Source organism: Lonchura striata, chromosome 1A, assembly GCF_050655825.1.
Source record: "Lonchura striata isolate lonStrDom1 chromosome 1A, ASM5065582v1, whole genome shotgun sequence".
Classification (NCBI taxonomy): domain Eukaryota; kingdom Metazoa; phylum Chordata; class Aves; order Passeriformes; family Estrildidae; genus Lonchura; species Lonchura striata.
Window position 1 is genome coordinate 48,860,580 of NC_140741.1, and position 13,035 is coordinate 48,873,614.

The following is a 13,035-nucleotide window of genomic DNA, read 5'->3' on the forward strand; positions in this document are numbered from 1 at the left end:
CATGAGACAGGGGAGAGCCAGTGGTTAGTCCATGGGTATGACATTTGGTGGGTAATGGAGGGCTGTGGGAGTTTCTGCTTGTTGTTACAGAGTGGAACATGGCTTTTCTCTCTAGGTGGTTGAAGTGTGGGATATAGCAGAGCTTTCTTTTCTTTTGGAGCTTTTACAAATATTATTTGTGCCATCTTAAGCAAATACAAGTAATACAATAGGCTTTAATAGTTGTTAAAATAATTTGGGAGTCATTTCAACTTCTCTCGCCAGTTGTGAGCAAACACTGGACAGCTGAATCAGTGCAGAGTTTGGTTTTAATATCGTCAATGTGCTATCTCTCATCAGTTAATAAGAACTTGAGTCCTAGGCTGTGAAAGTCAAGGATTCACAGCTTAGCTTTATCTGTAGCCTTTCATTTCCTGCCCAGGAAATTACTGTGAAGCATCATGCCTTTGTTCCCTGGTGAGCATTGTACTTCTTGGCAGTTAATTTAATCTGACATAGAATACAGAAAGGTGTTAGAACTTAGATATTCAACACTTTGGTTCAAAGATGCTAAGCAAGTTAGTTTCAGTATTTTTTGGAGCACCTAGTTCACTTTGAAGTGTACTTGAAAAATGTTTTCCATCAAAAATTATGTTCAATACAGCAATGGAAGGAGGAGGGAAATGTCTACAACAGAAATGCAGTGGGCAAGCTGTCAGTTAACTGTGCATGGTTCTTAGTTATTTAGGATGTGCAGACACAAAAAACCCCCTCTATTCCAGATATTAAGATCTTGAAGAACACCATAACTGACTGAACATGAATATTCAAATGTTTGGGAAAGACATATTTAAGTGGAATTCTGTAATTAGAATTACAGCTATGGCTGCTAAGAAAATCTACCAGCCCATAAAGTAAAGTATGCCTTTCCTTTTGGGATATAGTTGTTCATCTTTTCTCTTCCTATTCAGCACTTGGATGTCAAAGATGAGAAGGTTGCTTGTGAGCTAACAGCGAGCAGCTGCTGTGGAGGGCTCGGGGGAGGTAGGCTTGCTCAGCTTCCCAACAATAAGATGAAAGGCCCCTTGCAGCATTCATTATCTGTAGTTTCCTTCCTGCTGACAGGCAGCCTTGGGAAGAGTTGCAGGAGGAACCTCATCCTCCACCAAGCTATTCCTGATTGTTTTAGTCTCAGTGGAGACTTCAAAAATGCTGTGAGAAGCTTTAATCAGGATCACAATGGCTAAAATGCCATGAAATACTTTGGGTTGACAGTTCAGGATGTTTAAATTTATTTTGTGTTTGAATAACTTAGATTGCTTAGAATTAATAAATGTGAGCTAAACCACAACACAGTTTGGTCACAGTTGTCAGGACATAAAAGAGGCAATACTAGTTTAACTCCTGAAAACCTGTATTGTTTTTTTAATGTTTGACACTTTAAGATAATTACCTTCTGTGGTTGAGGTTTAAAATTTAGTACTTTTCAATCACAGCAGTTTTCTGGTGTTATCTGTTCCAAGGTAAAAATTATTGATGTAGTTCTTTCAAATATATTTTTTTTTCTCATTTTACCTTTTTGGACAGTTTTATTCATTTTGAAATTACATTCTTGAAGTTATTTTCTTCTGTTTGTGGGCAAGATGGTGGCTTACAAAACAGAAATGGAAATAGCTGACAAAATGGAGGTGGAAGTTTCTTGGAAGTTTGGAAATGTGAATGTTTATGAAATGGTTTTGATACTGGGAAGTTAAAAACTAGAAAAAGATGATCCTAAGTTACCCACAGTCATCACTTTAGGCTTCAGTTACATTGAATGGTGCATATCCTGTTCAGCTACAGTGACCTGTGTTTGCACCCAGTGAATGTTGTAGCCAGTGGCCTTCAAACCTGTGTTGGGTTTGGAGGTTTTGTTTTGGCTGTTGCAGGTAATGTTTGTAAGGAATTTAAGGCTATATGTATGTTACAACAGGTACTGATTGCTTTGAGAATCAGATGTAGAAATAGTGTGACAATTGAACTACAGATCAAAACAAAAACATTGCTAATAGAAAACATTGTATTAGTAATGCTTTTGTTTTGGTCTGTAGTTTAATTCAAACCAAGTTGATAGTGTTCAGCAGAGCCCAGTTTTGTTGCCAAGATTTTCCTTAAAATCTTTAAATTTTTCTGGTGGACAGTTTTTAAATGCTGATGGTGCCTCATTAATTATTCTCTTTAGTTTTTCCTCACACATTATGTGACAAAATTCCTTGGCCCCAGTCATCAAACAGTGAGGAACTGGTTTCCTCATTACTTTCAAATATATTCTTGAGCACCAAACTAAAGCTCCACTGATAAAACTTTTCAGAAACTTGTAAGAAGTGTTCTACTTTTTGAGATAGTATTTTAGCTCAAAATATATGAGGCACTTGTTCCTCACTTGTCTAAATAATTTTCTGTTACAAGACAGTTGTCTAACGAGAAAAAGATTTTATTTTAAATAATTTAGCATTCAGAATTTGGGTTATGAACTAGTTTTGGTATCAGTAGCATGATTTGTGCATACTACTGTCATGCAAATGAAGCCTTACCAAGTATGGGGTTGAATTTCTGTAGGTGGAAGCTATATTTTCCTCAAAACATTCCCTGTTGGACAGCAGAGGTGACAATGCTGAAGAGGTTAGCAACATTCTAACAGTGCATCTGTGAATTGATTAATGTTACAAATAGAATTGGAAAAAATTAAGTGGGCTGAATACAAGATTAATAATTTGCTTATGTGTTAAATGTTCCTCTGACTCGATTTTAGTAATTGCATTGATGCAACTTAAAACTGAAGTTTGGTCTGTGGGCTACAGAAGAGTGACTGGTAAAAGTTTTATCCATGGCTGGGTAAATATCTTAAAATATATTTTTCAAATCTCTTGCATGTTGTTTCTGAGTATTTCATCAGTGGCTGGTGCCATCTCTGTGCGAAAGAACCCTGTGAGAGAAATCAGTGCTTGTTCCTATAAGGAAATTCCATGAGCTGCTCTATGTGGCTGAGTTTAAAGCCGAAAATCCTAACTCTTGGTTCTGTCTGTGCAATTACGTCTAGCTCGGTAGTTGGTGTGACCATGAGCTTTGTATGTGAGCATTGATAAGGTGATGAGACATAGATATATAACTGAGTGCTTGACAGACAGATTTCATATATGTGTGATACTATATTTGATTTGAAGATGCTTTCAAATGGTTTTGGGGTTTTTTTGTGGTGTTAAAAGATAAGTTGTGCTTCATGTTTAGTGGGACTTCAATATGTGCTATTCAATTAAGTGATATTGCAGTTCAGGCCTTGTATAAACTAAGCTTGAATTTAATTTTTCATTTGAGTGAGGATTTTATTCTTAAACATTTTTTAGAGAATGTACTTTTTTTTCATGTTAAATCACAATATCTTTAGTCCAAATTGAATTTTTCTGATGAATTGAAAACAAAATATAGATTGGTAGGATGTCCATTTTTACCTCATCCAAAATGAATTTCACAGTTGAATCAAATATATATTTCAAACTTTCTGTGTAATTCAAATAGATGAATTATATTCATTTGATTCTTCTATTGCATTCTTCTAGATGAGTTTTGTTTTGAAATAATTAAATTATAGTATATATTTTGATTATACAGGCTCATGCCTCATACCCTATCTTAGCATTAGGTCTTAGGCTGTTTATGCAGGTGTATCTTGTTATTAACCAACCACTGCAGAGTCAGGTGTGCAGAGCTGAAACTGGTGCCCAGGCTACAGCAGTTCAGCAAAAGGTGGTCACTTGTGTCCTCCTGGAGTATTGCAGTTGACCCTGGCCAGCAGCCATGCACCCACCCAGCCCCTTGCCTTTCTCCTCTTCCATGGGATGGGGAGAAAATAGAAGGAAGGCAGGAAGGCTCATGACTGAGGCAATGACAGTTTAACAGGAAAAGCAAATGCTGCTCCCACAAGGAAAGCACAAAGAGGATTTCATGTAGTACTGCCCATCAGCAAGCAGGTGTTGATACACCTCCTGGAGAGCAAGATCTCACCGCAGGCTCCTTGGAAAGATAAACCATAATCATGAATGAAGTGCCATGACCTGCTTCCTCCTCCTTTCTCTGAGCTTTTATTACAGAGCACAATGGCATGTGGTGTGGAACGTGCCTTTGGTCAGTTTGGGTCAGCTGTCCTGGCTGTGACTGCTCACAGGCTTGTGCCACTCCCAGGAAGCAACCAGAGAACCTCAGCGCTGTGCAGTGCTCAGCAGCAGCTGAAACCCCCTGTGTTACTGACACTGACCCAGGCATAAACCCAGACACATCACCACACAGGCTGCTATGGAAAGTGAGCTCCATCCTGGCCTGACCCCTTTGGTGTGATGATCTTTGATGATGAGTGAGATCATGTTAGGAAAAACTCCTTGCTGTATTGAAGAGGACACTTTTTAAGCACCCATCTAGATCTGGTGCAAAAAATAGTTGTATTACATACAACTGGCGTGCAGATGTTCTGTTTTGCTTGCCAAATCTCAATGAGATGCAACACTAGATTTTTACCAAAGCACTCTTGGTATATGAATTGGTCCAGATGACCTTTAGGTTCCATCAGTATATGCCACTTTTGGTACTTCTGGTCTTAGAGAGTTTCCACACACTCCTCTGGTTTTACTGCTCCAGTAAGTGATGCAGAAGAACAAGGAAGTCTTTAAAGTACAAACTTTTGGGTTCAGGGACTTAATAATTCCTTAAGTAACAAACAATACTACTACTGTGACCAAAAGTGGCAATCCCAGCTCTTTGTGCTCTGCCCTGGGCTGTTACATCTTTTATGCAGGTGTGATTACTTGTACAGCATACGGTGAGCAGCATAAGGGAACTGATAAACTTCAGACATAAATTATCTTAGCCAGATCAATCATACCACACGTTTTTTTCATCATGTGGTGAATACCTGTATATATGCATACAACAAGTTTGTTAAAATTCCAGATTTGCAGTATTGGAAGGCACTTTTAAAAACTAGCTAATTGATTAGCTACAGTATCTTCTGTTGGAGGGCATGTCTTGTGCTAGATGCCTGTCTAGTCCATTTGCAGGATACCTTTGGAGATCCTGCACTGTACTGTGCAAGCATGTTTCGGTGTTTGTGGATTTCCAGTGCAGATAGAGTGATTGCATGCAGCTGGAGATTTTCTGTAACTTCTGACTTCACTCACATGAGGTCTGCCTTCCCCGGTGATTGTGCAGCTGGTTATGTGTAAGCAGCCCTCTCTGCCCCAGCATCTGTTTAAATTTTGTAACCATTACAGCATTTCTGAGGTAGTTACAGTCTGGGGATTTACAGCTGGGCTCTAGGAGCTCATGTAAGGCTTCTACTAAATAGTTGAGGTGTGAGGGTAGGTACTAGAGGCTCTCCTGTTCTCTACACCCTTCCATTTAACTTTGTATGATGAGCTACTTTAATCTGTACCTGTTTTCCTTATCTCTCTTGTGAGAATGCTATGAGAAATTATGACAAATGCTACACTACCATCAAGACGAATGATGTGCATTGTTTTGCCTTGGTCCACAGGACTGTCATAAGAGGAAATGAAATTTGCTTGACTCAATTTGTTCTCAGCAAATCTGTCCTGACTGTTTAATCATCTGTTATCTTCTGGATCGTTACAAATAATTTTGGTACTTCTGTTTTCTCAAACAAATGAAATTAGACTGGAATGTAATTCTTCAGCCCTTCTTCCTCCCCATTATCTTCTTGGAGATTGACATAATTTTGGCCTTTTTCCAGTCTTTTGTCACTTGTCCTTCCCCATAGTTCTTAAAACAGTTATTGATGGCAGAGTTTTAATGAGACTCCTCTGTAAATGGTTTCTGTGCTCTCATTTGCTATGATCAGACTCATCATGAGTATATTCTCCAATATTGTTTCATCTTGTTAAAAGCAAAGAGCTTATCTCTCTGCCCTTGCTATTAGTTATGATAGACATCTGGTCACTGTTGATTCTTTAACAAAGACTAATGTAGAAAAAGTGCATTGAATACCTAGTTAATTTTAAGGGCTTTTATTGTTTTGTCCTTTCCCTGTGTACAGTGGTCTAATAGTTCACTTCTCATAGCTGCTGCTGTAGTAATTTTTTTAAAAATTGCTTTTGATATCCTATATTAATGACTTTGAATTCTGTACCACAGCTTTCATCTATGTGCTATACCTGTATTTAGTAGCTTGGTCCTTGTTTGCATGTCCTGTAAGCTCCTCTTTTGAGTTAAAGGTAATGACGAACTAATGACTTATGCTATTACTAGTAAAAGTGTAGTAGAAGACCACACTTCCTCTGTGATTAAATAGTTTCCTGATAAAACTATGTTTTCCCTGGAGTGGGGAAAGGACTATCTTCTCTAGGTTCCCTCTTCCTGGCTCCCGTAATAACTGAATTTATTGAAATCCCTTTTTTTATCCTCCTGAAATTGTTTATGCCTTTTTCACAGAACCTTTCTTTTGCTAAAAATTGTGAATTCACTTTATGTCCATATCATCTCTGTTCCCATAACTTCCTAGCCAGTCTATCTTTTGGTAGCTATCCTTGCCCAATGGTTGTTAGTTGGTTAAAATCCCCATAGTGTTAAAAGAGCTTGTTGCTTAAAAATCTATTATCTTCATGACTTAAAAATTAAGTGTACATCGTCATCATAGATTTTTCATAGCAGACCTACATTGCTCAGAGAACTGGACTTAGGAGTTCATGTGTGTGTTTATCTCTGGTAAACAGGAACAGATTGTGCATCTTGTTGAAAAATCTCCTTTGGCTAGCCCACTTGTCAGTTGTTTCACAAAGTCCTTGTTTTACCAACAAAATTGTGATTTGAAAAGGTATTGTGACTTCTATTTTCTGTTTGTGTCAATGTCTCTTACATGAATAATTAGCGTATCTGTTCTCTGCCCTGCCTCTTTGACCTGACATTGAATAATGGTGGTGTTTACATTTTAGATCCTTGTGGGGGCCATCTTTATGCTTTTGTGATATGTTTTCATAGACTCATTTCTTTCTCCATTCTGCCACATGATGACTTGAGAGTTCTTTTTCCTGCTGTAGTGTGCCTTGAGACAAAGACTTGGTGATCTGGGAGAGCCAGGACTAAATTAGAATAGTTTTTTGGTCTATACTAGCTGCTCTGCCATGTGAATTTCACCTCCCAGTTAAATCAAGCTATGGTAAATGTTACAAATATTTTTAAGGAAAATGTGTTGCAATTGGCAGTTGGTATCTCTGGTGGGGTTAAAATTACTCAAACATTGAAAACATCTCAGAGATTTGCTTTAGATTTCAATTTTCACTTGAGAATTCTGCAAATTTTTAAGCTTAAAAAGTGCATAGCCGAGGATTTTAGGCAATAGTGATTCTGCTGTCTCATGAGAGAAAAAAAAGAAAGGGTTGCAGTTTCTGAATTCTGATTATAGGCCATGAGGTACCTTTTAGTAACAAGAGTGAGCTTATCCATTTCTTACTGTCAACATTAACTCTGTTTCCCAAGATGAAATTGCATTGCTGAGTGACACTCTGACATGCTCTAGACCAGGTACTTTTGAATAGTTGCATTGATTAACTTCTAATTTTTTGGTCAGTGATTTTAAGAATTTCCTTAGTTTAAATATACAGCACTGTGAACTATAGAAAAGTAAGTTGAGCTCTCAACAAAATTTGTAGTTTAACAATATTCCTGGAGCCATATACCAGCAGCTGTACAGCAGCTAGCTAGAACAAAGAAGAAATAAACATTTTCAGTTCATAAATGTGATTTGATCTGGTGCTCATATGGCAAAGTCCACCTACGAAATACAAGCTGACAAAGAGAAACTCCCTTCTAGGGAGAAGCAGTCTCTCTGTGGGACACATGGGCAGACAGCATGGTTAAAACAGTTGAAGCACTGGAGTCCTCCTGCCTGCTATTAACATCTGCTGACAGCTTCGTTTGTTTTGCATTCAGGAGTCATGCTGAAGCGGTTATGAGAGACAAAACCTTTGCTGCACTCTGGTTACTGCACGGAGGTGCGACAATAACAAGGCTCTAGAGCAGTAGGGTCATTGAATTGTGTGATGTCCCAGCTGCAGAGCCAGGATCTAACACCAGATAAAAAATCGTGCTCTGTCTTGCCTTGTAGGTGGAAAGGCAGCCGAGTCATGTTTGGTTTTGTCGCTGGAACATTCAGAAAGTGCTAAGCAACCTCACTCATAAATTGTTCAACTGCTGAAACCATGTCTACGTATTTCATGCACAGCAGATAGGAATATCAAAGTCCAAAGACACCAGCTTGCTTTCGTATCATTAAAAGTAATGAGCAAATAGAACGGGGAACGTCTCTTGATTACTTAGGATATGAGACTGAGCTAATAATACGTGTGGCCATGTGAAGGCAGCTGTTGCATTCAGCTAGTTTGCCCCTCTTTTGGGAGGCTCGGGGCAAGTCACCGAGGGTGCTTTTCAAGGGGAAGTAGTAAGTTTCCCCTCGTGATGTGTTGGAACAGAGAAAACTGAGTACGTATTTGAGGGAAACTGACAGAGCGCTCCCAATTCAGATGTGCTATTCAGTGCTACATGCTGTAAGGTAACCTACATATTCAAAGGCTGTAGTGGAGAGCTTTTAGAAGATGAAAGAAGTGAGGAGAAGCTGGGATGGCAAGTGACGCTGGCAAGTCACAAAATGCCTGTTACAATGAAAGAGAAGTTAGAAATCCTACATTTCACAAGTAAATCCGGGAGATGGGTCAAGCAAGTGAAGCAGTCAAGTTACTGTTTCAGCAATTGCCTTCTGCTCACTTGAAGATGGATTTCTACACCAAAGCATTTCTCGCTGTCTCTGCGCAACTCCTCTGTGCTGAAGCTCGGCTCCCGCAATTCTCTGCCGTGCTGTCCCCACATTCCCGAGCCTGCTGCTGCGGGGCTGTGAGCCCCGCCGTGCCGTGCCCCGGTGCCGCGGCGGGCGCAGCTGTGAGGGGGGAAGGAGCCGCGCGGGCGGGCGGGGACGGGGCCCCGCGGCGGGACCTGCGCGGCGTGAGGCGGCGGGATGGCTCCCGCCCCGGCTGCCGACATGACCGGGGACCGTGGGCGTCCGCCCGCCGGCGGCTCTCGTCACCCGGAGACGGGTGTCCCCTAATCGTGTTTCCATCAGCCCCGGCGGGGGCGTATAAAGGCAGCGGGCGAGGCGAGGCGGGCAGAGCGCGGCGCTGCCCCCCGCCGGCCCCATGCAGCCCGCCATGATGATGTTCTCCAGCAAGTACTGGGCGCGCCGGGGCTTCTCGCTGGACTCGGCCCTGCCGGAGGAGCGCCCCGCCGCCGGCGGCCTCACCGTAAGTGCCGGGGCCGGGCGGGGGGTGGGTTCCGCCGGGGCCGGGGCCGGCAGCCGCGCGTCCCCCTCGCTCCATGGTCCGGTCAGCAGCTTCTCAGCAGCTGCAGGGGCCGGTGAAACTAACTGTGCTGTCGAATCGGTCCCCGTTCAGAACGCTGCCTTCAAAGTGTCATAAACATCAGAAAAAGTTTCACTAGCAATACAATCCTTACTGCAGAAATGAACCATTGCCACTGGAATAATATAAAAAAGCATTGGATCTAGCTCAGATGGTTTTAAATGCTTGGATTTTGGAAGCCCTCCGTTAGCCCAGCGAGCTATACGCATCAGCAGAGACTGCCTTTTCAGGGCACTCGTAAGGCTCACAGCACGATCTATAAAGCGTTTTTGGCAAGACACAAATGCCGTGCACTCTGCGCTGGTGCCGGTGGATTTGCTGCTGTGCTCCGGCTTCTGCCGACGGTGTGCAAGGACACGTGGGAACACCGTGCCGGGGACTGTTGAAAAAGATTGTCAGGAGATAGACATGGTTCTCCATAAGGTGATGGTATGGGTGCAACAGGTGCTTGGGTGGTTCCAAGCATGGGATAGACTTCTGTATGCTAACAGTGTGTGTGTCTAAATAAGGTAACCTGCTCTGAATACATGAAATAATTAGGATTATGAAGACTGTGACTCCTATAGAATTTTGTAAGAGATTAAGATTTTTATCACTTGGGTAAAACCAGTAGAGTACATGGGTTTGTACCAGTTTTGAATTGGCCTACTGGCTTTATAGTAAAATGTGGGGTATCCCTGTTTCTACATGTTCAGCTTCTATTGAAAGCATTGAATTAAAGGGAATAGATTTGTTTTACTGTCTTTATATTTGAGTTACTTTTTTCTCTGAGTTCTGTTGTAAATGACTTTTTTCCCTGAGGACTTTCACTTGCTCCAGATAAGTAATTTTCATTAGGAAAGTTGGTCTATTAGTCATTGTTTAATTACGAAGTGTACTAATGAACGTGGCTAATAAAATTCAAGTTCATCCTCTTCTACTGGGCTCATAACGAATAGGTGTTCATTCTTGTTTTCAAATGCTTGAGAGGGCCTTTCAGTCATCACTTTGGGTAATGATCTTTTGAGAGTATTAGGGAACCTGTGATGGGCTTGGAAAGTGCTGAGTGCCCTTGTTTTCCAGAGGCACTGACTGAGATTCTCGGATGCTCGGTTGACTCCATGATGATGTGTACAAAGCTTCTAGAAAGCAGCACTCATGGAAAACCACAGATGCTGTAAAAGCAGCACCTTTGTCACTTCATCTGGAGGTTGTGTGCTTGAAAAAGACTTATCCAAATCCTAGATATTACTGAAGTTAAAACAAAAGTGACCTTCCCCATACCATCTCTGGGCAAGATTCCTACCATATCACAATGAGTAAAGACCACAGAGACTTAGCATACCTGGTTTAAATCTGGCTGATTTCACCTGGTCCATTTAAAGAGTGTTAAAAGATCTATTTAAAAAGCTGAATTTTCAGGTTATTTTCTGTAAGCTGCTTTAGAATTTACTGAAGTACAATTTAATACATTTGAAACATTGAAATAGTATATGTTTTTAATGTGTATCTGCATATTTTTATGGTTTATAACAAAGCAGTTAGCTCTGTTATCTCACTGAAGACTTAATTTCTCCAGGAGTAACAGCCTAAGTATCAGAAAATGCAGGCTGCTTTTTGAAAATCATGGTTGGTGTTATAAAAATTATCTATAAAGGCTGTACTGTTGAAATTTCAACAAGATTTAAGATTTAAAAATAGCATTTTTTGGAAAATGATGACTGAAATTTTGCTTAAAATAGTCTTGGACTCACAAATTCTGAGAAGAATGTAAGAGTGGCCAAGGATGGTGTAGTTTTCTGTATTTTTTGAGTTCCTCAGCTAACTCATCTTCTGTGGGGTGTAAAGTTTTTCACAATAAGAACAATCAGCCATTGGAATAATCCCCCAAGAGAAGCAGTGAAATCCCCAGCACTGGACAATTATAAGATTTGGCGTGATAAGGTGCTGGGTCATCCTGTCTAGACCATGCTTTTGCCAAGAAAAGTTGGACCAGATAATCCTTGAGGTCCCTTCCAACTTGATATTCTGTGTTGCAGTATAAGAATTTCTGTTATTGTTTGTAAAATCAACAGAGGTTTTGTTTTCTCAGGAAGAATTGAATTATGTGATAACATTAATTGTACTACAACAGAGAACATAAAGTTTTGTCTTTAAATGTAGAAATGGTCAATACAAAAATACAGACCAGTGCACATCTTCATAAATTGACTGGTACAGGTTAGGATACCATCCCTGTGATTTTGCAGCAATATTCAGGTTTTTCAATAACTGAGCTGCAGGCTTTAGGAGTAATTTAGACCATCTCCATTTGTTTCACATTTACTTCTAATGATAGCATTGCCCAAATAATGCCATCGTATATGTATCCCATTTATGCTTTTCCTTAGGCCTTAAAAAAAAATTTTATATGGCCTCTTAAATAATCTCTAGCAACTGCCTTTAACCTGTGATTCTGACTTCAAGTAAACACATGACCTTTTCTTTCAAATTAAGCCAGGATGAGTTCTGTTCAACTATTTTCAAACAAAAATTTCTCTTGCGGGAAATTTCTCTTGCCTGTTTTCATCTGAAATGATTGTGTTTTTTATCTTTGTGTAGCTAAACAGATCAAGTTCTGGGAAAAATGAGGAGAAGAAAGGGAATAAGGGAAATGGGAAAAGTGAATCTGCATCCGAAGGTGGAAAGACTGCTGTGGTGTTTTCCTTGAAGAATGAAGTTGGTGGATTGGTAAAAGCTCTCAGGCTGTTCCAGGTAACGCTTACAAATCATTTATGCTGGCTGGACTGAGGATGGCTACTGAGGCCAGGCTCTTTGCTGATATCAATCTAATGGACTGTGGCAGGAGGAATAGAGTGCAGCTACATTTGCTCTGCAGAACTGAATAGAAGTAACTTAAAATTTTATGGACCATTGAACAAAACATTTTGGGCTTGTGAAGGGTTTTCTGAAATAAAATTTGACAGTGATGCTGATGTTCACATGGTTCACTTTAGGTTTCTGATGTGATTCTCAACACTGTAAATTAGACTTGAAGTTGTCTGTGCAGGCCACAATGAAAGGAGACACTTTCAGAGAGCACTTTAGAATCTAATACAATCAGGTGATGCTGGTGGAAGCCTTGCTTGGTCTTGAAATTAGAGACACCTTTAAGTGTTTGCAGGGTCAGGGTTTTATGTGTCTAACTGGAATGTCAATTGTGAGGTATTGGTTCCCTGTGCAATCAGTGCTTGTCAGTCAGACTCCCGGTCAGAATGCTTGGAGGCATGTCTGAGGGTCATTAAAGCAGCATAACAAAAGCCTTAAGTTGTCCAGTCTGTGCAGTGAAGAGATTCCTAAGGCTGATGTAGATTAGACACACAGATTCTCCCGCCAAGAAAAAGAGGCAAGTTAGACTCACAGGAGGGAGCCTGCCAGGAGGCAAGGTGTTTGACAAAATCAGGGGAAGCCTAAGTGAGTGAACAGAAGTTGCAGAAGCAGTTGTGTTTTCAATGCAGCTGTTCTCCAAGGGTTAAGTGCCTAAATGCAGTTCTGGCTGAAATGCTGGTATAGGTTCATACCTGAAATTCTGGATTTAAACATCTGCTACCTCTTCTTGGGAATAGGCATAGAACTCACTCTGGTC

The 13,035-nt window shown here is 40.6% G+C and overlaps 1 protein-coding gene across 1 annotated transcript in view; it reads left to right on the top strand.

Annotated features, from left to right (window-relative positions):
- The first annotated feature begins 75 nt into the window (after positions 1 to 75).
- The window catches only part of TPH2 (tryptophan hydroxylase 2), a 59,310-nt gene continuing 46,350 nt past the window's right edge, over positions 76 to 13,035 (top strand). Inside the window, exons 1-2 of the mRNA XM_021528980.4 lie at positions 76 to 9,314; positions 12,012 to 12,164. Coding sequence (XP_021384655.2) covers positions 9,210 to 9,314; positions 12,012 to 12,164 — 258 coding nt within the window. The 5' untranslated portion in view covers positions 76 to 9,209. The remainder of the gene's footprint in view (positions 9,315 to 12,011; positions 12,165 to 13,035) is intronic.